This window comes from Hemicordylus capensis, chromosome 14 (genome assembly GCF_027244095.1).
Source record: "Hemicordylus capensis ecotype Gifberg chromosome 14, rHemCap1.1.pri, whole genome shotgun sequence".
Taxonomy (NCBI): Eukaryota; Metazoa; Chordata; class Lepidosauria; order Squamata; family Cordylidae; genus Hemicordylus; species Hemicordylus capensis.
This window is the reverse complement of record NC_069670.1, coordinates 13,117,336-13,139,954: the sequence shown is the minus strand read 5'-3', so window position 1 is coordinate 13,139,954 and position 22,619 is coordinate 13,117,336. Positions and strand designations below refer to the sequence as shown.

The window sequence follows — 22,619 nt, the reverse complement described above, 5'->3', positions numbered from 1 at the left end:
GCTCCACGCAGAGCGAGGAGGGTGGGGCTGCTGTTGCCGAGGGGGCACTTCAACCGCCTTGCCCCCTCTCCCCCTGTAAACGCCCAAACCCACCCCCTCTGGAGCTGGCCCCCACCCCACCAGGCACGGAAGCGCAGCCAAACCAAGGCAGAGGGACTCCAGGGAGGCGCAGGCCTCTGGTGCCCGATCGGGAGCTATTCCCACCTTACTCTGCTCACTGTGAACAGAACCAGGTTGGGCCTGGCTCGTCTCCAGGCCATTTCCAGCAGCCGTGCCGGGCTGCCGGACCCAAGACGCAGAGGGGCACACATTCAGAAAGCCTCTTCACACTCGGTGGGGACAGTTTTTAATCAACCTAAGCTTCTGTACACATGGACGACAGAGGAGAGCGTAAAAAACAAAATTCAGCTGCAGGAGCTGTCTCTCAACCCACTCGTGGCCATGCAGTTCGGCAGCTTCGTGCTTTCCCCCACCCCAAAAAACCCAAAAAACTGAAGAGGCCCAGCTGTTGCCCCGTCTGGGTCAGACTGCCTGCCACTTGCCCATTTCCTCGCAGTCTCAAGATGCTCGGCTGTGGGGTTCTGTTGCTGAATGACGAGAGAGGGGCGAGGGCTTCCTCCAACCCTCGTGCGGAGTCCAGGGAGGGCACGGAGTCCGTCCCACGTCGCGCCACCCAGCTTGACTGAGGAGGGCAGGACGACCACCGCTCGCAAGGGCCAGGGGTGTTTGCACGGGAGTCCCTGTGGTGTTTGCACGGGAGCGGCACAACCTTGTGGCCCGAGGGAAGAGCTTGCCCGCCAAGGCAAGGCCCCCCTTGTTCTCCACAGTCCCACAAAAGATCGGTATTCCGCCTCCAGCCGCCAGGATGAGAGGAGCAGAAGACGAGGGGGGCCCACTAGATCGATTCTATTTGCTTGCGCACTTTCTCCAGGGCCTTGCGGTCAAGCATGCGCTGGCGACACACGACCAGCAGGGCAAAGGCCACGGCCATGCCGAGCATGGCTCCCAGGAACTTCCAAAAGATGCGCGCCTCCCTCATCATGGAGCGGCAGCTGCAAGGAGAAGAGGGGATCAGCACATCCTGACACTGCAAGGTGCATGCAAGCGGCCCGCGGCGGGAGGAGAGAGGGAGGCAGCACAAGCGAGCAGTGCGTCATCTTCTGGGGAGCCGCAGCAGGACCCCGCGAGGAGAAGCAGGCAGGCGCTTCCAAGGGGGTGCCCCTCGGTTTCCACAAGAGCCTTCTCACAGACTCAAAGGCCGACTGCTAAGAGTTCGACTGCACCACGTCAGCATTAAAAACCATATTCTGCTCCAATATGTTCACAAAAGCAGCTTATGTAGCAGAAGAAATGGGGCAGTGGGGGGAAGGTTCCTTGTCCCAAAAGGCTCACATCTTCCAAAAAATAAAAATTTAAAAAGACACAAGGGAGACAGCTGCCCAGAGGCAATGGGGGCGGGGGGGGGGAAATGCTGTGCTGGGTTGGACAGGGGTAGTTGCTTCCCCACTGCTAAATGCAAGCAAGCACTGTTCCCTATAAGAGGGAACGTTAATGTTTTTCTCTAACGTTACGTTATGTTATGAACAGTGGTTATAACAATAAACTTCTTAGTGTAATAGGGAATCCCAGATCTTGTGGACTTCAGCTCTCAGCATCCTCAGCCAAAGGTCACAGTAGCTGTGGATGCTGGGAGTTGTAGTCAACAACGTCTGGGATTCGCTGTTATGAGGTCCACTGCAAGAGAGTCTCCTTCAGAAGGTGCCCCATTGCCCAGTCAGAAGGCTGACTTCCAGAGAGGACCTGAAGATGGCTCCCTGCCCTGGAAGGGTCCCCATCTAAAAAGAAACCTAAGGGAGACCCCAGTAACAGCCACTGGGAGGGAAGCCATGCTGGGCTGAAGAGGGACGGTCGCTCTCCCCTGTTCTCAAAACAAGAGGGCCGCCATTTTGAAAAGGGACCCATTCCTGGCCCGGTGAGCAGAGGCCGCTTAACGAGGCCAACCTTGGCCTGAGCGGGGAAAGCAAATGTATTATTTAGGATCACTGTTCCCTCTAAGGCGTGTGCACGCTCACCAGTTTTTCGATATCTGCTCAGTTAATCTTAGATCCTGCTAAGGTTGATTTAGGAAGGCCCCACTCTGAATGCAGGTGCACACACAGTGCCTTGATACTGCCGCCCAGAACAAAACTCATTCCGCACAGAGATGAAAAAATATTAGAGGGACCACTGCTTAGGATTAGAATCTGCCCACGCGGCTTTTTGACTAAGAAGTTCCCCAAGGAGTTTCTGGAGCCCGAGAGATGAGAAGATGCCTCCCCCCCGACCCAAAGGGACCACAGTCTAAAGGGAGCCCCTGGGAAGGAGGCAGTGCTGGCCCGAGAAGCAGCAGTTGCTTTCCTCCTGCTCAATCGAAGACAGCCATCGTTTTGAAAAGCCACCTCTTGGCCCAGTTAGGAGGGGCGATGTGGCCACAGCAAGCTCTTTTCATCAGCAGAGGCAGAGCATGAAAGCGAGAGCTGGGATTCATGCGTTAGTTACACTATTACACAACATTGAAAGCAGAGAGCAAAACTGCAAGGAGAAGGCAGCTTGCTAAGCCATGCAGCAGGACCACAAATGAATGAATGAATGAATGAATGAATAAATAATAGAATTTTGGTGGCCACCCCATAACAAATTGTTCTCTGGGCGGCTCACAACACAGCATTAAAACATCTAGTAAAAACACATCACACACACACACACCACCAAAAAACAAACAAATACAAATTACAAAATACAATATAAAAGAATGTAAACACTTTTTTTTAAAGTCAGTTTCAAAAATCAAATTAAGCCTGAGTGAACAAGAAGGTTGTTACCTGGCGTCTAAAAGAACAAAGTGCTGAAGCCAGGCAAACCTCACTGGGGAGGCTATTCCATAAAGGAGGTGCAACCACCAAAAATAGTGGGGTGCAACCACCAACCACAGCAAGAAGTCTGTGCCTACCCCACCGTACACATGGCACCAGGACACAGCAGTCACACACATGAAGGGAAGTATCTTCATATTACTCCTGTGGAACTGCCCACCACCAGAAACTCAACAACAAAACTGAGTTCCAAAAAGGACTGATCAATACCTTGGAAGATGGAAATTGGCAGAGGAATAAAGTATGGTGCCCCCAATACTGAAATAACTAAGAAAATGAGGTTATGCTAAGTGGCCAGGGTCACATATCGTTTTAATCACACAGATACCTGAGGGATGTTTTCTAAGAATCCAAAATACATTATTAGGGTCGCAGGCTTTAGCTGACGAGTGATTCAAAAGCCTTTTGGTCAATTAAAAAGGGGCTTCTGATTAATTGGTATTATTCTTCACTATACACTCTTCTAATAACTGCTGACGGCAAAGGAAGGAAAAGAGAAAGGCCTCTTCAGCAACCCTGCCTCCAGAGATGCCTGCGATTCATCCAACAAAATATGCTTCTCTCTTTAGAAACAACTACTTTTGCTCACATTCAGAGGTGTGCAGATTTCATAAAACTATCGATTACACCTCATACGATTCAATGATTCAACCGAGGCAGATTTCTCTAACCTGGACAGCGAGACTCTAAGCAACGTTTCCTGGAGTGACATTTCTCATTGCCCAGTCCTCTTCATATTCCTCCTTCACCTCAGAGTGCCCCTCAGGACTGGCAGCTCCCCCAGGCCCCGAAGGACCTGGGCATGATTCCCACAATGCATCAGTCCTGAAGATCTATTTTGATTCCCCTGTGCTCTAACGATCCTCATCTTTAAGGATTATCCCGACATTGTGTTTCCCCCATAACAATATTTGGATGTGAATAACGTTTTCAACAACTTGTAGCTTTAAAGCAGGGAAGGGGTTTGCCCAGGGTCAGGATGCTCTTTAGCCTGGAGACCTGTGGGCCTCTGGTGCATCAGTATGCCCGTTAAGCATGGACAGAGATTTCCCTCCGACATATTTTAGTACAGTCGCTCTCCTGAACTCTCCCCGCGCCAAAACAGCATCTGCATCCGAGACAGGATCCTGAGGCGGCAGGGGCCCGCTAAGGCCACTGGCTGTGTCATTGCCTGTGCTCACACTCACCTCCTGAATTCACCCTTGTCCGAAGCGCTGCAGTTGATTTGCTCAACGAACCCCGTCTTGCTGCATTCCCGCACAGTCTTCTGCAAGCAAGAGCACACGGTTATTAAGCCTCCCCCTCCCTGTCTGAGGTTAGACCACCTGTGACAGCCACTGTCTTTAGATTCATGCTCACGGTCATTAAAGGCTAACCTAAGACGTAGCCGGGCAGGGGGGACTCAAATGCTACCTAGATAAGCAATTCTCAAATTGCACACAAGAGAACAGCGTGCCATGGAAGAGAGATCAGAGGTTCTCGCAAGTCCAGAGCACGGCCCACAGCTGAGGCTGCCCCCTGGGCCTCTGACTGAGTTACTGCTCAAGCCATGCTTCCCTCCATCAACCTCTGCTGTAGATGGCCATTCTGTTTCATCTCCACCACAAGTGCACTTTGAGAGGAGAGCTGGCCTGGTGGTAGCAAGCATGACTTGTCCCCATAGCTAAGCAGGGTCTGCCCTGGTTGCCTAGGAAAGAGAGACTAGACGTGTAAGCAGCACTGTAAGAGATTCCCCTCAGGAGAAGGAGCCGCTCTGGGAAGAGCAGAAGGTTCCAAGTTCCCTCCCTGGCAGCATCTCCAAGATTGGGCTGAGAGACATTCCTGCCTACAGACTTGGAGAAGCTGCTGCCAGTCTGTGAAGACAATACTGAACTAGGTAGACCAAGGGTCTGACTCAGTATATGGCAGCTCCCTATGTTCCACTTGCCCTCAGGAGGCGGCTGTGTGTGGTGTCTATATGAGACACTGCTCCCAGCTCGCCTCCTTCCATTCGAGCCATGCCCAGAACACCGGCTTTCACAGCAACAAGGAGATGGGAGTGGGCCCCATTGAGGGTGGACCATTCCTAAAAATCACACTTGCCTGGGCCATGAAAAGCCAGCCAAGCCCAAGCACACCAGGCACTTACAAATCTGTGTCAAGAACTCACCTTGGCCATGGGAGAGGGGCCAGCCTCCCACCAAGCTCAGTCAAGGTAAAGGCCGACTTACCACCTGGAAAACGGTGCAGGCGGTACACTGCTGCATCACCACAAAGTCCCCCGTCTGCCCACATGGCGTGGTCTCTGGCAAACTCGCTGCGGGGAAACGGAAGGAGCCATCAGTATCATTTGAAGAGCTTCAAGCGAGCTATTTTCACACAAGGGGAGTTCCCAAAGTGGCCGTCCCATGAAACTGGATGCCGAGAAATTTAAGGCCCACAAAAGGAAGTTTTCCCACACAAAGCATAATTAACCTATGGGATTCTATGCAACAAGATGTGGTGACAGCCAACAGCCTGGATGGCTGTAAGAAGGGTTTAGATAAATTCATGGAGAACAAGTCTATCAATGGCTACTAGTCTGGTGGCTATAGGCCACCTCCAACCTCAGAGGCAAGATGCCTCTGAATGCCAGTTGCAGTGGAGCAACAGCAGGAGAGAGGGCATGCCCTCACCTCTTGCCTGTGCGTTTCCCAGAGACATCTGGTGGGTCACTGTGTGAAACAGGCTGCTGGACTAAATAGGCCTTGGGCCTGATCCAGCTGGGATCTTCTTGTGTTCTTAAAGTAAAGGCCCAAGGACTGTCCTCTATAAACACCCTGATCTTCTAAAGCACCATTTTGTGAGTTTTAATCGTCTACTGCTGGCCCCCAGTCACAGGAACATAGGAAGCTGCCATATACTGAGTCTGACCATTGGTCCATCTAGGTCAGTATTGTCTACACAGACTGGCAGCAGCTTCTCTCTCAGCCCTATCTTGGAGATGCCAGGGAGAGAACTTGGAACCTCGATGCTCTTCCCAGAGCAGCTCCATCCCCTGAGGGGAATATCTTACAGTGCTCACACATCAAGTCTCCCATTCAGATGCAACCAGGGGGGACCCTGATTAGCTAAGAGGACAAGTCATACTTGCTACCAGGAGATCAGCTCTCCTCCCATCTTCTAGAAGCTAAATTCTAAAATGAGCACCACACCAAGGGAAAAAAGGGACGATCTGCTCACCTGAACTTTTTCCACCACCCTCCAAAGCTGCCTCAGCCAATCTGCAAACGGGACAGAAAAAACAGCAGAAAGAGATTAAAATCAACCAAGACACATAGTTGACCACTATGGGGAATAATGTGCTTGGCTTGATGGGCCTTTGCTCTGATTCAGTAAAGCTAGTCTTAAATTCTCATGGTAAGTAATTATCACAAGAGGATGGAGAGGAAGCAGTGTGCTACTTTGTGTCTATAAAGTGCCATTTACACATGTGCCCTCTAAAGTCAAGAGGCATTTTGACAGGAGTCAGCGTGGTCAGTGGTGGACTAGTACCGGGGAGACCCGAGTTCAAATCCCCATTCAGCCATGATACTAGCTGGTTGACTCTGGGCCAGTCCCTTCTCTCTCAGCCTAACCTACTTCACAGGGTTGTTGTGAGGAGAAACTCAAGTATGTAGTACACCGCTCTGGGCTCCTTGGAGGAAGAGCGGGATATAAATATAATAATAAAATAATAATAATAATAATAATAAATGTTTTGTGTCGGGCAGCCATGTTGGTCTCCTGTGGTCAAAACAATCAAGAGAAACTGGTAGCACTACCAGGTTCTATTTGATTAAGGTTACGGTTATCATCATTAGATTAATATTTCGAGGCCATCAGGAGGGCCCTTAAAACCTATCTGTTTGGCCTGGCCTTCCAAGGTTTTTGAACTGTTTTAAAGTGTTTTAATTGTTCATGGCTTTATGCTGTTTTTTAATGATTGTTCTTAAGAGGACCGATGTGTGGGTTTCATTCTTGTTGTTGCGCACCGCCCAGAGCCGTCTGGATAGCAGTATATAAATGTAATAAACAAATGATAAATAAGTCAGAATCGATAAGTCAGCAGTAGATAACACAGTAATAAGAACAACCCCCCTACGGCCCCTCAGGATACACACACCCCCCCGACTACCTTGAAGTCCCCATTCACCACCCCACAGATCCTTCCCCCCACACAAGCGACCTCTTACCCAGGGGGTGGGCCCAGCAGCAGCCCCAGAAGCGCCGTCGTCGTGGCCGCCGCCAGAAACCATTTCGGCCCCATGGTTGTTGTTGCTAAGGAGAAAACTGCCTCAAGCCGACTTCCGCCTCACTGGAGGGCACCGCCATGTTGGCGGGAGAGGGGCATGCTGGGGGGGGGAGGAGCGTTTGCGCACTGCGCACGCGCGCCACGGCCCGCCGGCGGAGAAATACAGCGGTCTCTCAATCCAAAGTAAATAATAGCATAGAGAGACCGGGGCTAGAGCAGCGGATTTCGACTCCACCCCCTTCTTCCCCCCCTTGGAAGTTCCGGCTTAATGCGTGTGTTTGCGTGAGGCCTCTATGGCGCACCTCCGACTCCTCCCCCTTCCTTCCTGGACTACTTCCGCCCAACGCCGTCGTTGAGGCCTAGCCGGAGTTGCCATAGCAACGAAGGCAGGTTTTTTTCCCCTTTGCCGCTGAGCCAATGGACGTGCTAGTATCAGCATATATTTGCATAAATAAACATGGAGGAGTAAACAAACGAACATTCTTCTTGGCTTACGTGGCTGGTCTTGTCTGTGTCTCTCCCGGGAAGTGTCTAAACAGAACATTGCCCCACAGGCACCTTGGGGGGGAAAACTTCTTCATCCAAAATGGAGGGTAGGGGCGGGGATGTTGCTGTAACTCTCTCCCTCAAGGAGCCATTTCTGTCCAATTCTTTTATTACGGTGTTTGCATCTCCTCCACCCCTCCAGTGGAGGCCCTGCCTAGTCAGGGGCTTTGCCTTTTCAAAGGCATCTCTTGTTATATAGAAGAAATCACTTGGCACAGACTTGGGCGAAAAGTGCTTCTACACATGCTCAGAGTAGCTTTCACTCATAAACAGCTGGGTGTTTTTAAAACATCCTAGGTCCGAGTGCTGCTGAGCATGTGCAAAGTGCCCTCCTTCCCGATGCTAACCCGCACTTCACTTCCTGTCTTTGAGCACTGAATAGTTTGCCTTTCTCTAACAACCAGAAGCATCTTGTGATCTTTTTATTTATTTTTTATTTTCACCAAGGCCACAGTAGCCACCTCAAGTGGTGCAGCAGGGAAATGCTCGACTAACAAATGGTTGCTGGTTCGAATCCCCGCTGGTATGTTTCCCAGACTATGTTTCAAGGAATATGGGAAACACCTCTATCAGGCAGCAGCAATATAGGAAGGGGCTGAAAGGCTACATCTCATACTGCGCGGGAGGAGGCAATGGTCAACCCCTCCTGTACTCTACCAAAGACAACCACGGGGCTCTGTGGGGCTCACACGACACACTTGACTTTCAAGGCCACAGTAGGTCTGATCACATGCCAAGCTCAATTCTAGTCTCCTCTCTACATGGACCAGTTGCCTCTGGGCATGCACAAGATGCCTTTCCTTTGTAAAGAGAAGCAGGTCCTGGATGAGGTGTTTTGTTTCTATAAACTGACCTAAAGACCTGGTGCGCCCCTGTGAGTGTGCAGAGAGCTCCTCACAAAAACGCACTTCCTGCCAGCCAAATGCCTTGCCTTTCCAGATGTGCAGTGTGCCTTTTCATTAAAAAGAGAAGCATTCTGGCCTATGGAGCAAAATAATCAGAATAAGATAAGATGGCTTGTAAAGAGAAGCAACTGTGCCTAAACAAATGAAAATTAAAATGAGCTATTACCTTTAAACACAAAGTGCAAATTGCTTCCCACTGTGAACTGTGCTTTTTGGGGAGAAATAATAATGTAGTAACGACATGGACATAAATAAGGTCCCTTCCCTGAATACACCTCACCCGCCAATTCCGGCCAGCTTTGGTCATACAAAGTATCCAAAACCTTCGTTTGCCACAGGATGGGGTCTTCCCTCTGCCCCCCACCTGCTTTTTCAACACAGGGAAAAGTCCAGAAGTCAATGCAAATATTTAATACTGTCAAAGATTTACAAAAAGGAAACTGACAGAAACGTGGAATTCTACTGTTTGACTCTGTGCATGCATTTGAGGACCCCACCCAAACATAATGGGGAGAGACCCCCTGTCGGGAGGGGCGGAGGCAGGTCACCCCCTTCCCCCTGGGGTCTGGGAGTGTGGTAGAGTCTTTCCTATGAGTAACCCAGCCCAGAGTCACGTTGTGGTGTGAACACATTCTCTCAATTGACAGTGACTGGCTGGCTTAGGGAACAGGAGGTTGGCATCTCGGAGCTCCCCCCAAATTCCAGGGGTTCAGGGCTGGCCCAGCACACTCTGGCTCCATGGTGGCCGAGCCTCCCCAGCTAGCTGCCCCCCATATCCCTCCTCGGATCTCCCCACTCCCTTTCACGAGATCCTCACTCCACCGGCAGCCTCTGCTGAAGGAATGCAGGAGGGAAGAGGGGGAAATCCCAGCCCCCTCCGGGGTCCAGCCCGGACTGGCTTGCAGCAGGCTCTGTGGAAGGAAGTGAAGACATCTGGAGTGAGGGGAGGAGAGGCACGTGGGTGCTCAGGGCCCTGGCTCGGCAGGGTCGTGACGGGCAGCTTCTCCACAGACCAGCTGCTACACCAGGGAACATTTGCTGCTACTGCTACTTTTCTGTGATCCTTTCAGGTCTACTGGCCTCTTGTTGACTGCAGCCTGAAAGGAAAGAAAGAAAGATAAATGGAAAACGGGCTTGGAGAGGATGGAGACTGGGAACCCACACTGAAGATGACCGGGAGTGGAAATAGGGCTTCATTATGCTTGGAGGGGCTCCCTCCCCCAGCCAATACTGGGTAACTTGTTGGATTTGGACAACAACTCCCATCATCCCCTGCCACATAGGATGATGAGAGTTGTAGTCCAAAAACAACAAGTTATCCTAGACTGCCCCTGATCTCTATAAGCAACTGCAAACGCACAGGGGTTTGGGAAGATAATCCCTGCCTACGCTTATTCAGAACTACCGGAGGGTCCCGTAACTCCCTCTCCCCTTGATCACACAGCCAGCACTCACCGATTTCTTGCTTGACTTCAGAAGGATGTCCCGGGCCAGAGTGCTGAAGGCCTAAGCAAGAGAGCCAGGAGAATTATTTGTTTATTTTCATTTCTATCCTGCTCTTCCTCCAAAGAGCCCAGATCAGTGTACATGCTTATGTTTATCCTCACAAAAACCCTGTGAGGTAGGTTAGGCTGAGAGATATGAGTCTCCCAATGAGCTTCATGGCTGAGCGGAGATTTGAACTCGGGTCTTCCTGGTCCCAGTCCAACACTCTAACCACTATGCCATGCTGGCTCTGAAGGGACCATATAATTGGGCTTTAAAAATTTGTATTTTAAGGTAGAATAACAAACAAAGATGGTTCTCTGTCCCCAAAGGACTCACAACCTAAAAAGTAACACAAGGTAGAGATACTAGCGAGCAGCAGGAATCCATTCCATCAGCTCCCTTCTTTCCCTGCCTATGTGAGCCCCGTGACACCAGCCAAACATCCTGCCATAGGCATGGTCCTGAGCACCCGTGTCCTCAGCCCACAAGGCTTCCTGTCAACCACAAGGGGTTGCTGCGGCCCTGCAGGGATGGGATGGCTCTCCCCACAGCGTAGCCAATCCTCACCTCTGCCACATTCACACTGGACTTGGCACTGGTCTCGAAGAACCGGATCCCGTACTCTTTGGACAACTGTCGGGAAAGAAAGGAGGCAGGCAGGTCACCCAGCTGGCCTTCCATCTCTTAGCTGAACCCGAACCCTGCATCTTATCCCGGCCTTTTCCTGCCCCCACCCCGCCGCCCGCCCGGTGCAGAAGCAAGATGCATCTCCCAACGGGAGACAGAGCAAGAGGCTCTGTCCTGGCTCTGTCCTCAGTCCACAGGCCCCTCGCTGCGTCTCCCACTCCGCCCTGAAATCAAACCAGACACTCCTGAGGCCTAAAGCCACATTATTAGTAGTATATAATCTAGTGAGCTCACAATTGTCATCATCATCCTACTTTGGAAACCCGAGCCACCTAAGGGCGCAGCGGGGAAGGAACTTGCCTACGGTCTGTTTCCCAGACTATGAGAAACACCTCTATCGGGCAGCAGCAGCGATACAGGAAGATGCTGAAAGGCATCATCTCAGACTGCGTGGGAGGAGGCAATGGTCAACCCCCTCCTGTATTCTACCAAAGACAACCACACAGCTCTGTGGCCGCCACAAGTCGACACCGACTCGGCGGCACAACTTGACCTTTACTTTGGGAACTGGACATACTCCCATTTTCTGATCATCTGTGAGTTCAAGACAAGCTTGCTCGTCTGCTAAACCCCAGCTAGGTAGGACAGTCCCCGTCCCCCGCTCCAACTGGTTCCGAAGCTGGGGACGGAAGCTGGGTGGGGGCACACTCGTCCTTCCCAGCTGGTCAAGCTCCCCGCCTCCCACCTCATCTTTCACTCGCAGACCATCACGAAATGCGAGCACATGCCGGTCCCGAAGCCGGGTACCGAATCAGACCCGAACCCCCTAGTCACAACCGTGTGAACGAGCCTGTGAATCGACAGAGAGAGGGGCGGGCGACAGGCCCCTGCCCTGAGGGGCCTCCCAAGCTAAAAAGAGGCACAAGGGAGAGAGGAGAGGAAGAGGGAGGAAATCGCGGCAGGGATCAACGGGAAGGATATGTGGAGGTCTCACGGGCATGTGCCGAGGTTCCGTCAGAGCCGAGGACGCAGATCGGCAGGCTGGAACAAAGACTTGAGAGGGAAGCAGGAAGCCCCCTGCCTCCGAGAGGAAGCCCGCGAGGCTTTTCCTGCTGTGGGTTCTGCCGAGCTGCCGTCACTGCGTGGCCGGCGACCCCCAGATCCATCGCCCACCCACCAGCCCTCCAGCCTGCAAGGCACTTCCCTGACCCCCGTATTTTCCGTCGCCTGAGTTTGGAGCCCACCCACCCCCGACCCGCATACCTTCTCGGCTCGGTCCCGGGGCACTTTGCGTTTGCTCTCCATGTCACACTTGTTCCCCAGCAGGAGGCGCTCCACGCCAGCTGAAGCGTTCTGTGGAAAGCAGGCAGAGGCAGCAAGGAAAAGCCAGTGACTGGCTGCTATCACCAGCTGCTTCGGTCTAGGGCGTACACAAGGCTGCCCCATTGCAGCCCCCCAGAGTCCCTGGCTGTGGCTTTACACCTGCAGAAGATGAGGAGGGTGCCGGGCCGTCTGCCCTGTTCCTGCACCATCCCTTGGCCCACCTTCCCCCCCTGTTCACTGTAAGCAGAGTCTCTTTTGACTCCAGAATGGGCAGGTAAAGGGACCGATCCAAGCATAGCAGGGATGGGACAGAATGGTCCCAGCCTGCCACACACGCGACCCCCTTTGAAACCCGGATCGTCCCCCTCTCACTGTCTCTCTCATCCATCCAGCCATCCCACGCCGCCGCCCCCTCCCCACCCCTCCATTTCTCTCCGGCAGACTCACCTCTTTGATGCTCTTCATCCAATTCTGGATATTTTCGAAGGATTTCTCATCCGTGATGTCATAGACCAGGATAATCCCCTGGGAAGGGACCGCAAAGTGTTGATACTGTGGCTCTCTTTCAGAGAACACACACACACACACCTCCCCACCCTTCGCCAGAGAGGAGTTGCCCAGTTCTGACCCCCCCCGAGTGCCCTCCCCATGACAAACCCCAGCTCTCAAAGCAAACCACTCCCCGCCTCGCAATGAACAGTGTGTATTCTGCACATCCAGAGTTGTAGCTACAACTGAATGGTGGGTGGGGTGGAGCACCCCTCCTCATGCGTCCCTGAAGAAGGGGAGGGGTGCAGGCAGGGGCACATCTTCCCCTTTTTGTTCACTCCAACTTTGCTATGCTCTCTGCACATGCTCAGTGGCACTTGGCACAGGGCCATCTTGGGATTCAAAAGCTCATAAGAAATTCAAGGCCATTTTGTGCATTCACTTTTGGTCACTTTGTGAAAAGCGCACAGCTCCGCCAACTTACTGTTCTTACCATTTTTGCTTTGATTTAAAGTAGGAGAGGTAACCAAAGTTCTAGTCCTCATTATGTGGAGACAACTCAGGGAATCAGATAAGCCAGAGAGGGACTGGGGATAGCTCTCAAGTGTCAGAGGGTGGAACAAAGCCCCAGCCACTCTGGGGCTTTTTTTGAAGATGCAAGAAACAAATCTTTCTTTTAAAAAAACAACCCCCCCAACAAACAAACACACACACACACACACACACAAAACTTCCCTGCCCCACCTTTCCCCCGGCTTCCATAAAGATAATAAGCTAGGGAAAGCAAGCAAGTATAGCAAAAATCTATTCAACGGAGTTCCTCTTTTCAGAATCTCTCCATTTGTACTCTTCTGACCAACGCCCCCCAACTGGGAAAGTCCTATCCTGTCGGCCCTGTCCACACACCCACAGATATTCCTGGCCTGGCAGTGGAGGCAGAGTCCGTACCATGGCGCCCCGGTAATATGCCGTGGTGATGGTCTTGAAGCGTTCCTGGCCGGCCGTGTCCCTGCAAGAGAAAGCAGTCCAGAGTGAAAGGAGGACCGCTACCAGGCATCTTCTTCCCTCGAAGACCATTTTCTCACGCCCCATATCTTTTATTTGACTGAAGAAGAAGAAGCCCCCTACTAAATCTGACTCCTAAATCCGACTCGCTTAGCGAGCTTTCTTCTAAACTAATAAGGTCTTTTTACAGAGTTCCCAACATACCTCCTCAACTTCTCACATCATGCACAACTCTTTAATTCTGCTACCCCAGTACTTATAAATTCCCACTACGTGTACTTGCTCACCCACAGAGAGCTTTGCCTGTCACCTCCCCTGCTGACTGATTGTAAGCACCTCGGGGCAGAGACAAAACTCTCTTGTTTAGGATTCATCTGAATCATTTGCCAAATCCAAAGATCAGCCCTCTTGCCCACCATAAATATCCTTTTGCCTGTGCTCCTCCTTCCCCTCTCTTGGCTCCCCTGCTGCTGTCAAAACCCAGACAGTAAGCACCCTGGAGCAGAGACACACCTTACTGAAACACTTACCACACTTGCAGTTTTATCCTCTTCCCTTCGATTTCCACGGTTCGGATTTTGAAATCGATTCCTGCACAGGGGAAGAGAGAGACTGAGGCTGTTTGTGGCTATGCACCAAAGATTGTGCCCTCTGACCCTGGCAGTGTCATGGTTCGAGTGTTGGACTGGGACCAGGGAGAGTCCCAATCCTTGTTCAGCCATGGAACTCACTGGATGACTCTGGGCAAGTCACTTCTCTCTCTGCCTAACCTACCTCACAGGGTTGTTGTGAGGATGAACAACCACGCACACCACCCGAGGAAGAAAGAGTGGGATATAGATTCATATCCCTTAAAGGAAGAGTGGGGTTATAGATTTTGTAAAGAAATACAGCAGAATTCCTAAACTGCTGCTTCTACACTCACAAGTACATTCGCAAGGAATCGATTCCTCACTTCACTTTGCATGCAGGCACCACGAAATAAGCTGCCTGGAATCTGTTTTCATGTCCCACGGAATGCCCACCTCACTGCCCACAAGTAATGCACATCCCACGGGTACTGCAGATTTGAGTAGGTGTGAGCTTGCCACTTGTTCTGGCTTAAGTCCACTCAAAATCACCATCAGCTCTGGGACTGTGCTTGGCAAGGGAAAGAGGTCGAAAGAACCAGAAGGCTCAGAAGGCAATGGCACCCCAGGGGCTGCAGCCCCTCCCAGACCCCCTAGGAATCTGTGCCCCACAGATGCCCAACTCCAGCTCCCTCTCCTCACCAATGGTGCTGATGTAAGTGCCACTGAAGTTGTCCTCTGCAAAACGGATGATCAAGCACGTCTTCCCTACTCCGCTGTCTCCGATGAGCAACAGTTTGAAAAGGTGGTCGTAGGATTTGGCCATGTTCCTCTGGAGGGGAGGAAGAGGGGAACCAGAAAGAAAGAAAGAAAGAATCTGAAGCTGGGAAATGAAAACGTTGAGGGAGGTGGAGCAGCCGGCTCCTCCCCACCCCACACACAAGCCAACAGCCTTTTTTTCCTCCTCTTCTTCCTTCTTTCCAGCCAGCCCAGACCACTCCCCCATTCCTCTTCGCTGAAAGGCAACAGGGAAAGCTGTCCCTCCTGGGCAGGGAGGGGTTAACCAGCTGGGCTTCATCCGAGCTCCAGGCCAGCTCAGCTCTCTGGGAGGAACTTGATTGTGCCAGGCCTAGGAGGAGGACCTAGAGATCCTGGAGCTCTGCATTCATTTGCAAGGAGAGTTTTTGCCTGTAGAAGCCAAGGCTATCCCTGGGACTCAGTCCCGGCAGCGCGGGGTGGAGGAGAGGCTGCCTCTGAGTATATGCAGAGTGCCTTGTCTGCAGCTGAGGCCACGGAGTAACCACAACTGCCCACTCTCCGCTTTACGTGCAGACATTTAGGATGCCTTGTGGGCAGAGTGAAGGTTAGCTCACCTTTTTAATCTGCAGGGATTGCAATCTGCAAAACAGTCAACAATTCCCAGGAGGAGGGCTGTGTTTTATTTAATTTGTTGCTATTTATTTAAAATATTTATCCCCCGGCTCTCCATACTGCTAGAGGCGGATCACAACAATACAATAGATACAATGCAAAATAAAACTAATAAAATGTAGCAAATCAAGTAAAACAACTGAAAAGTCCAGGCTGAAAACCACAATCAGAATTAAGTTTCAAATTCAAAGTTATTTTAAAAGCTAAAAATTGAGAATTATAACCAGTAAAAACCTACCAGATATAACGAAAGATGGAGCATTAAACGCCTCTTTAGAAAGATGTGTTTCTGGTGGTTGTTTTTGGAAAACACTGAGGGAGGGAGCATGGCAAAGCTCTATAGAGGGCGTTCCAAAGCTGAGGGGCCACAACCGAAAAGGTCCTGTCTCTAGTCCCCACCCACCAGATCACTGTTAGTGGCCGGGCCATGCGCAGGGCCTGAGACGAAAGTGTTTAAAATTTGAGTGAAGTGTCACGGCCATTTGTGAGGCACTGGTGGTGCCCCCAGCGTGCCATGACATCACCGCACTTCAGTAAGTGCCTCCTCCTTTCTGCATGACATCACACCAGTGTGCCATGACATCACTTGCTTCAGTACCAAGGGCTGCCTCCGCTTCCTCCTGTCGGGATGACGTCAGGCCATGATGTCACCACCACGTTCCAGCCAGGATGAGGCCTGCCAGGGGCGGCCTCCCTTTCGCCTGGAGGAGTTAGCGAGCAGGAGGCGTGACCCCGTACGGGCCAAGGGGGAAAGAGAGAGAGGCGTGTGTTGTGTTGTGTTTGCTTGTTTGGAGCATTCCCCTCAAAATGGCACCACCTCCTCCTCCTCCGCAGGACAGCCGACAACGCGCCGCAACATCGACCCTCCCGACATGGCGCCCGCCCGCCTTGGGGCCACCTTCCCAAGATGGCGGCTCCAGAGCCCCGCCCACGAGGGCCTTGGGCCCGCCCCCTACGACTCGCTGGCTTCCGCCCGTGTGGGAAACCCCGGAGCGGATATAGTGCCCTCTCCTTCCGGTCTGGCTCCTTTTCGGCCGCGGCTGCCTCCACGCGAACATGCCTGTGAGTCTGGGCCGCGCCTGGGCGCCCGGGGAGGCCGCCAGCCGGCCAGCCCCGGGCCCCGCCTCGCAGCCCCGCCGGGGGGGGTCCCTACCGTCACCCTGGGGGGCCGCTGCGCTTTCCCTTCCCTGCTCCCATGTCTCCTGGTCGCGGACGGGAGTCTCAAAATGGCGGCCTGGGGGTGGGAGGAAGGAGGGAGGGAGGGGAAGGGAAGCAGCGGCGGCGGCGGCCGTGGGGCTCTCCCCCCTGCCCCACCCCCAGGCCCAGCAACCAAGATCGGGGTTATTAAGGCCGAGGGGGGTGGAGATCGGCCTTGTGGCTCCGGAGCGAGGGGCTGGGGCATTAGCCCAGGGGCTTGCGGGGAGGTGGCTGGATGAGCTCGTGGTGGGGAGCGTGGACTGGCCGGGTCTCTTGAGGGTGCTGCTGCTGCTGCTGTGTCTGTGGCGCCTTGTTCTGCATGGTCCTTTGCAAGAGTGCGCAGGCAGAGTTCCTGCCTTGAGGACCTTGCAGTCCGCAGTTGGAGGTGGGAGGGAGATGGAGGCAGGGACAGAGATGGGGTGGGGGGGGGATGTTTGTTTACTTCTGGGGGGAGGAGGAGGAACTAGAATAAGAGGAATGACACAACTGTTGTCTGGCATGGTGGGTCCAGGCAACACGCAAGTGCACGCTTTCCTATCTGGGCACGACACAAACGGCTGGAAATTCTTTGAAGATTGCCAGGGGGTTGTGTGTGTGTGTTGCGCAGTCAGTGTGATGTAGCTCTTGCACCTTCCCTGCAGCTCGCAAAGGATCTCCTGCATCCTTCCCCCGAGGAGGAGAAGAGGAAGCATAAGAAGAAGCGCCTGGTCCAGAGTCCCAACTCGTACTTCATGGATGTGAAATGTCCAGGTAGGGAGGGGGGGGGCAGGGGTGCCGTGGAAGAGAAAGTGCCGAGGCAAGGCTGGTCCAGGGCTTGGGGCAAGGGAAGAGGAGGCCCTTTCCTTTCACTGCCTGCAGTACAGGCTCTTTATTTGAGTGAGATAAGGGACCTCCTCGTGGCCAGTCTGTTTCCTTGTGCTCTGCTTCCGTTTTCATCCTAGGGTGTGGAGTCTTTACCGTCCGATGGAGGAGCTAGTCTCTGTAGACTAATGCTGTATTTGGGGGGACAAATACAGCATTAAGACAACCACAGGGCTCTGTGGGCACCAGGAAAATAACCTGTTGCTGAGCTTCTTCTCTGGGTTTTGAACTAGGGGGCTGCTCTCATCAAGCAAAGTGAGCAGGGCTCACGTGAGCAGACGCTTGGCTGTCTGTAGAGAGAAACCAGCCTCCTACCTCAGACGGGGGAGATGACATGTCCCCCCAGAGTGGCTTCCCTAATGCAGACTCTGTTGACAGTTGAATATGTTTGGCACACACAACTTATTTGAAGTGTGAAGTAAAAGGCTTGAGGGTGGTGGTGAGGAAGCAGTTCTAAGATGGCTTTCTGAACAAATTGAATTCTAGAGCTATCCTATTTCCGCAGCACTGATTTGTTCTAAATCTACCAGTTGGGCAGCTAGTATGGAATTATTTAAGTGATCCTATGGAACTGGCCCCCACTGGTGTGTGTCCTTCTCTCCTCCCTCCCAGGTTGCTACAAAATCACCACCGTGTTCAGCCATGCTCAGACGGTGGTTTTGTGTGTCGGCTGCTCAACTGTTCTGTGCCAGCCCACTGGGGGCAAGGCAAGGTTAACAGAAGGTAAGCCGGGAGCTTCTGATCTGCTCTCTCTTTACAGTTCTCTCTTGCTTCTTCTCGGATGCTTCGCTCAATCGGTGTGCTTAATGGCATTGCTTCAGAACGGTCCCATAACCTGAAATGGACTGCGTATGTTTTCAGGCATTGCTTGCATCTAACTTAGCTTTAGGTTGGCCAGATCTCCCGTGTGGCTCTGTGCAAAATAGACTTGAACTGTACGAAAGTGGCATGCTGGAGGAAGCTGGGGCCTTCGGGGGTGGGTGAAGAGGGGCTGCCGAGGACCCTCTGGCCTGGTGTTTGCTCACAGGGTGGCCTTTTCTTCTTCTCTTTCCAGGATGCTCCTTCAGGCGAAAGCAGCACTAAATTAAGCAGGTGGTGGTCCAGGATGGGTGGGGCTACACGAACAGTCTCAGGCTAAGTCGCTGACGAGCTCAAGAGGATAGATGGGGTCTGCTGCACAAGAACCAGGTCTGGCACAAAAGAAGTTGTAGCTGCAACAGTGTGACTCCTGAGGGCTGCTTCAGCTGCTGAACATGGAATATGATGAGCAAAAGGGGGCGATTGCACTGTCCTTGTAGCCTCACCCATTTGACTGAATAAATTTTGGATAATACACATTGTCTTGCCTCTGTGTTGCACCAGGGCGTTGCTTGTGAATGCAGGTTGAATCCTCCCTAGCTGAGCAGGGGGTCTGGGCCTGCCTTAAGCCACAGGGCTAAAATAGAGCTAGCCGCAAACTGGGGGTGGATTTCCTCATACCCTTCCATACCATCGCCAACTGGAAGTAGGCAGCATGTTTGTGGAATGCATCCAAAGCTCCCTCCAGAAGCAGAAACAGAATTTTAAAAAAGACACTTGGCTGTGAGTTTCTCGTTTACTCTTTATCGTCCCCTACAGAGTTCCTCCAAGAGTGGTCATCTCCTGACACTCCAAAGCCAGGCCTGTCTGTTCCTTCCACTGGGGTGCTGGGCCTGAGGCCGCGATGGAAGCGAGGGATATTCTAGAGATTGAGGGAGGGGAGGAAGGAGAAGGGTCATTTGGAAACGTGGCTGCCCCTGCAAATGAGGACAAGGCCATGGAAGTTGCTGTGGCCTGCCCTTGTTTCTTCTAAAGGGTTCTGGCTCGTTCAAGAAAGGAGGATTGGGACAAGGGGAACGGAGGCACCCCTTAAACTGATCACCCTTCTGTGGCAGATGGCGTGGCACCTCACATTCCTAATAGGGCTGCCAAACCTGACAACTAGATGGGTGAAGTCCCCAGACACAGAACAAATGAAGTATTTTGGCAGGCACATACTTTGCTCCCCAACCCCACAATCTAATTCCAACTCACCGGTTTGCAGTGCGGCAGAGGCCGGAACAAACACGATTGGCACTGCCTGTGCTCTGGTCAACAAGGTGTTGTACACTGTAGGAGAAACCAGTGCACCCAGGTGAGTCCCACTCTTAACCAGCTTCCCAGCTCCAGGAAAGCTGAAGCCAATGACCTGTAGCTTGTCGTGAGTGGCTGTAGAACTAAGGTACCCGCTTACTGGGGCAAAAATAGAGTGGGCTTGAAGGATGGCTCTAGCTTCAACCCTGCTGTGCCAGATGAAGTGCTTCTGTGTGCCCAAAAAACCTTGAGAAATCTGGAGCGCAGTTCTCGGCGATAAGGACCAGTAGCCACAAGTTGGAGGTGAAGGGGTCTGGGCTAGCTTAACGAGGCCAGAGAGTAGAAGAGGGGCTTGAATGAACCGCTTCCCACTTCACTGTTGGGGATCCTTCTGAAAAGCACTCCTACCTGCCTCTATCACTCCCCTGCACATTCTGCTTACCGAGAAAAATGGCCATGCTGATTGCCAGGACCGCAAAGACGGTGAAGAGAACCAACTGGTAGGAGGCCACAAACTGCTTGACGATCCCAGGGCCAGTTTCTGCACACTGACCTAGACGTCCCACAGAAAGCAGGGGGGTGGGGAGAGAGACAGGTCTGCCATGCAGGTAACAAGCATCAGTTAAGGCCCTCTGCTGAACAGCCATCCACTACTTTTCCGACTTGGCCTTTCCTTGTCAAGGGGCCCAAACAGGATTTGCAGACACTGCTGAAGCCTGCTGTTCCTCAGGGGGCAATTCTGCTGCTTACCGAAGGCATCGGGCTCGGGCAAAGCCCTCACGGCCAGGGCCACCCTCTGGCCTGTCAGGCTGCAGGAGAAGTTGATGAAGGCCGGTGCTGCCCTCTGCTGGAGAGAGGTCAGGTTGACCACGCGGAGGAAGAAGACGGCATGTCCGGGCATGTCCGCCAGATGCAGGGGCTGGCTCACGGTGACCGCTGGGGGGCCGCTGGGCTGGGCCTGGGCAAAGAAGAGGAAAAACAAATAGGGCTGCTGCATCCAAAGAGGGGAGCCATGTTGTGTCGGCTGCGCCAAGAGTCCTGGCGCTTTGGGCCTCCTCCCTCCCCTCCGGCTGGGGGCCCTTCAGGTCTCCTTAAAACCGAGCCAGGTTCTCGGCACGATCCACCCGTCCTCATCCTCCCACTAAGCCACTCACTCAGTCAGTGTGGAGCAACGAGGGCAGAGTGTGCCCATCTCCTTCAGTGGGCTAGTAGTCGAGGGCTCCCCAACCCCTCTTTTTTTTTTTTTTTTTTTTGCTCATCCTCCCTGCTGCCACCACTGAAACTCCCAAGACTTAAATGCTACTCCGGTCGCTACTTCCATCCAGACGGCTATGCGGGAGAACTCCTGTTGAAGCCAACTTTTTGAAGCGGCTCCCATTTCAAGAAGATGACTACTTAAGAGTCATCTGGCTCAAGGGGGGGGGGAGCAGGAGGGCTCCGGCTACTCTCCTCCGGGAGCCTTTTGAGTACCGCTGAGGGTCTGGGACCCCCTCCCCCCAGTTCTAGACTGCAGGCCCCTTCCAGGCTTGGGGGAGCTGGTTTGTGTTTGTTTTTTTTAACTACATCTCCCATCAGCCATTGGGGCAAGGGATGATGGGAGTTCTAGTTTAAAGACAAGACGTGACAAGAGACTGGCCCCTTCACTTGTGTGTGTGTGTGTGTGTGTGTGTGTGTGTATGCCATTTCTATAAGCACCCCACCCCACCCCACCCCAACACACACACCCTGCAGCTCTTGACCGTACCTCTATCTTTTCCGTCACCCTCCTTGCCCCCAGCACCACAATCTCCCGACTCAGTTGCGTGCTGCTGAACACCACTTCGGACTGGTTGATGTAGAAGGCAGGCAAGAAGGGGATGGAGACCCGCTGCGCCCCGCCCGGGTCCGGTGAGCTGAGGAGAGAGGCCGCCATGTGCACCGCCCCCTCGGCCGCGCTCAGGGCCCGCAGGTCGTCCTCGGACTGGGCCTGGGCTCTGACGACGCAGGCGTAGAGACCTGGGCGGGAGAGAAAGGAAGCCGGGATGGGAGAGGCAGGCCTGGGGACGTTTCAGCTTCAGATGCCTGCCTGTGAGCGGCAACACGGGACAGGCCATCCTGGCGGCAGGAACCTCTAGCTCCACCGGCCGGGCTGCCCTCAGAGGATGTACCTGCCTGCATGCTGCCAGTCAGCTGCATCTGTCTTTCCCGTACCTGCACACCCAGAGGAAAGGGGAGCAGGCCTTGCCGCTTTTTGCAACCTACAGCCAGCAATCCAGGAGAGGGGAAGGGCCCGTCCTGCCCACCTTTCTCGGTGGAGAACCCGGAGTGGACGTGAAATATTTTTGCCGCGGGGATGTCTGGAAATGAGCCGCTGAACTCCACGTGGCAGATGAGCTGAGATTCTGGGAAGAGCCGGTTGGTGATGGTGTGAAGCTGAACAGGGCTGCAAGGGCCTAGGTGAGGGTGGGGGGGAAGAGAACACAGGAAGCTGCTGCATGCAGAGTCGGACCGCTGCTCCATCCAGCTCAGTATTGTCTACTCTAACTGGCAGCAGCTTCTCCAAGGTTGCAGGCAGGGGGTCTGTCCCCGCCCAACCTGGAGATGCTGCCAGGAAGTCAACCTGGGACTCCCTGCAGGCAAAACGGAGAGATACTCTTCCACAGAGCTATGGCCCCATTCCCTGAGAGGGATATCTTACAGTCCCCACGCGTAGTCTCCCATCCAAATAAGAACCAAGGGGGCCCTGCTCAGCAAAGGGGAGCATTCATGCTTGTTGCCACAAGACCAGCTCTCCTCCCCTTATCAGTTCAGTGATGCAAATCGTGTGAATTAATTTGACTTGGGAGTGTCCAAACCGAGTTGATTTATTCCCTGTGTATAGTTCCCAGGACTGTCCATGCACTCTTCTCTCAAAGGCAGAGCTTGGGCATGCAAAAGCCCTCTT

General features: G+C 53.0%; 4 protein-coding genes across 8 annotated transcripts in view; 1 reads left to right on the top strand and 3 right to left on the bottom strand.

The window, feature by feature from the left end:
* Positions 1-329: 329 nt before the first annotated feature.
* On the bottom strand, positions 330-7,464 carry JTB (jumping translocation breakpoint). Of its 2 annotated transcripts, none has more exons than XM_053277563.1 (5): positions 7,106-7,464; positions 6,114-6,154; positions 5,123-5,208; positions 4,100-4,176; positions 330-1,052 (listed from the first exon to the last, which is right to left on the bottom strand). In XM_053277563.1, the coding sequence occupies exons 1-5, from the start codon at positions 7,177-7,179 to the stop codon at positions 896-898; spliced, it is 435 nt and encodes a 144-aa protein (XP_053133538.1). In that variant the 5' UTR covers positions 7,180-7,464; the 3' UTR covers positions 330-895. The 2 variants fall into 2 exon arrangements, with proteins under 2 accessions (XP_053133538.1, XP_053133537.1); XM_053277562.1 differs by having other exon boundaries at positions 4,100-4,179; positions 7,106-7,448.
* A 1,547-nt stretch (positions 7,465-9,011) lies between these two features.
* RAB13 (RAB13, member RAS oncogene family) lies at positions 9,012-19,676 on the bottom strand. Of its 4 annotated transcripts, none has more exons than XM_053277531.1 (9): positions 19,658-19,676; positions 14,819-14,948; positions 14,078-14,138; positions 13,491-13,551; positions 12,501-12,578; positions 11,994-12,083; positions 10,671-10,736; positions 10,071-10,121; positions 9,012-9,712 (listed from the first exon to the last, which is right to left on the bottom strand). In XM_053277531.1, exons 2-9 carry the CDS (start codon positions 14,940-14,942, stop codon positions 9,635-9,637), a joined length of 609 nt encoding a protein of 202 aa, XP_053133506.1. In that variant the 5' UTR covers positions 14,943-14,948; positions 19,658-19,676; the 3' UTR covers positions 9,012-9,634. The 4 variants fall into 4 exon arrangements, with proteins under 4 accessions (XP_053133506.1, XP_053133505.1, XP_053133502.1 ...); XM_053277530.1 differs by lacking the exon at positions 19,658-19,676 and adding an exon at positions 15,786-16,390; XM_053277527.1 differs by lacking the exon at positions 19,658-19,676 and having other exon boundaries at positions 14,819-15,184.
* On the top strand, positions 16,469-18,940 carry RPS27 (ribosomal protein S27). The gene is made up of 4 exons (XM_053277567.1): positions 16,469-16,609; positions 17,386-17,494; positions 18,218-18,328; positions 18,660-18,940. The coding sequence occupies exons 1-4, from the start codon at positions 16,604-16,606 to the stop codon at positions 18,686-18,688; spliced, it is 255 nt and encodes an 84-aa protein (XP_053133542.1). The 5' UTR covers positions 16,469-16,603; the 3' UTR covers positions 18,689-18,940.
* Positions 19,186-22,619, bottom strand: part of NUP210L (nucleoporin 210 like) — a 32,449-nt gene continuing 29,015 nt past the window's right edge. Inside the window, exons 35-40 of the mRNA XM_053277449.1 lie at positions 21,979-22,128; positions 21,441-21,691; positions 20,447-20,654; positions 20,139-20,249; positions 19,658-19,732; positions 19,186-19,325 (exon numbers count right to left, since the gene is read on the bottom strand). Coding sequence (XP_053133424.1) covers positions 19,240-19,325; positions 19,658-19,732; positions 20,139-20,249; positions 20,447-20,654; positions 21,441-21,691; positions 21,979-22,128 — 881 coding nt within the window. The 3' untranslated portion in view covers positions 19,186-19,239. The remainder of the gene's footprint in view (positions 19,326-19,657; positions 19,733-20,138; positions 20,250-20,446; positions 20,655-21,440; positions 21,692-21,978; positions 22,129-22,619) is intronic.

Excerpts from the sequence above, each read along its gene's own strand:
- JTB (XM_053277562.1), bottom strand. The coding sequence starts at position 7,179 with ATGGGGCCGAAATGGTTTCTGGCGGCGGCCACGACGACGGCGCTTCTG. Across the intron at positions 4,180-5,122 it reads CCTGCACCGTTTTCCAGGTG|AAGACTGTGCGGGAATGCAG; the intron begins GTAAGTCGGCCT and ends TCTTGCTTGCAG. Across the intron at positions 1,053-4,099 it reads GACAAGGGTGAATTCAGGAG|CTGCCGCTCCATGATGAGGG; the intron begins GTGAGTGTGAGC and ends TTCTCCTTGCAG.
- RAB13 (XM_053277528.1), bottom strand. The coding sequence starts at position 15,194 with ATGAAGCCCAGCTGGTTAACCCCTCCCTGCCCAGGAGGGACAGCTTTC. Across the intron at positions 12,084-12,500 it reads GGATGAAGAGCATCAAAGAG|AACGCTTCAGCTGGCGTGGA; the intron begins GTGAGTCTGCCG and ends TGCTTTCCACAG. Across the intron at positions 10,122-11,993 it reads CCCGGGACCGAGCCGAGAAG|GCCTTCAGCACTCTGGCCCG; the intron begins GTATGCGGGTCG and ends TCTCTTGCTTAG.
- RPS27 (XM_053277567.1), top strand. Across the intron at positions 17,495-18,217 it reads CATGGATGTGAAATGTCCAG|GTTGCTACAAAATCACCACC; the intron begins GTAGGGAGGGGG and ends CCTCCCTCCCAG. Across the intron at positions 18,329-18,659 it reads CAAGGCAAGGTTAACAGAAG|GATGCTCCTTCAGGCGAAAG; the intron begins GTAAGCCGGGAG and ends TTCTCTTTCCAG.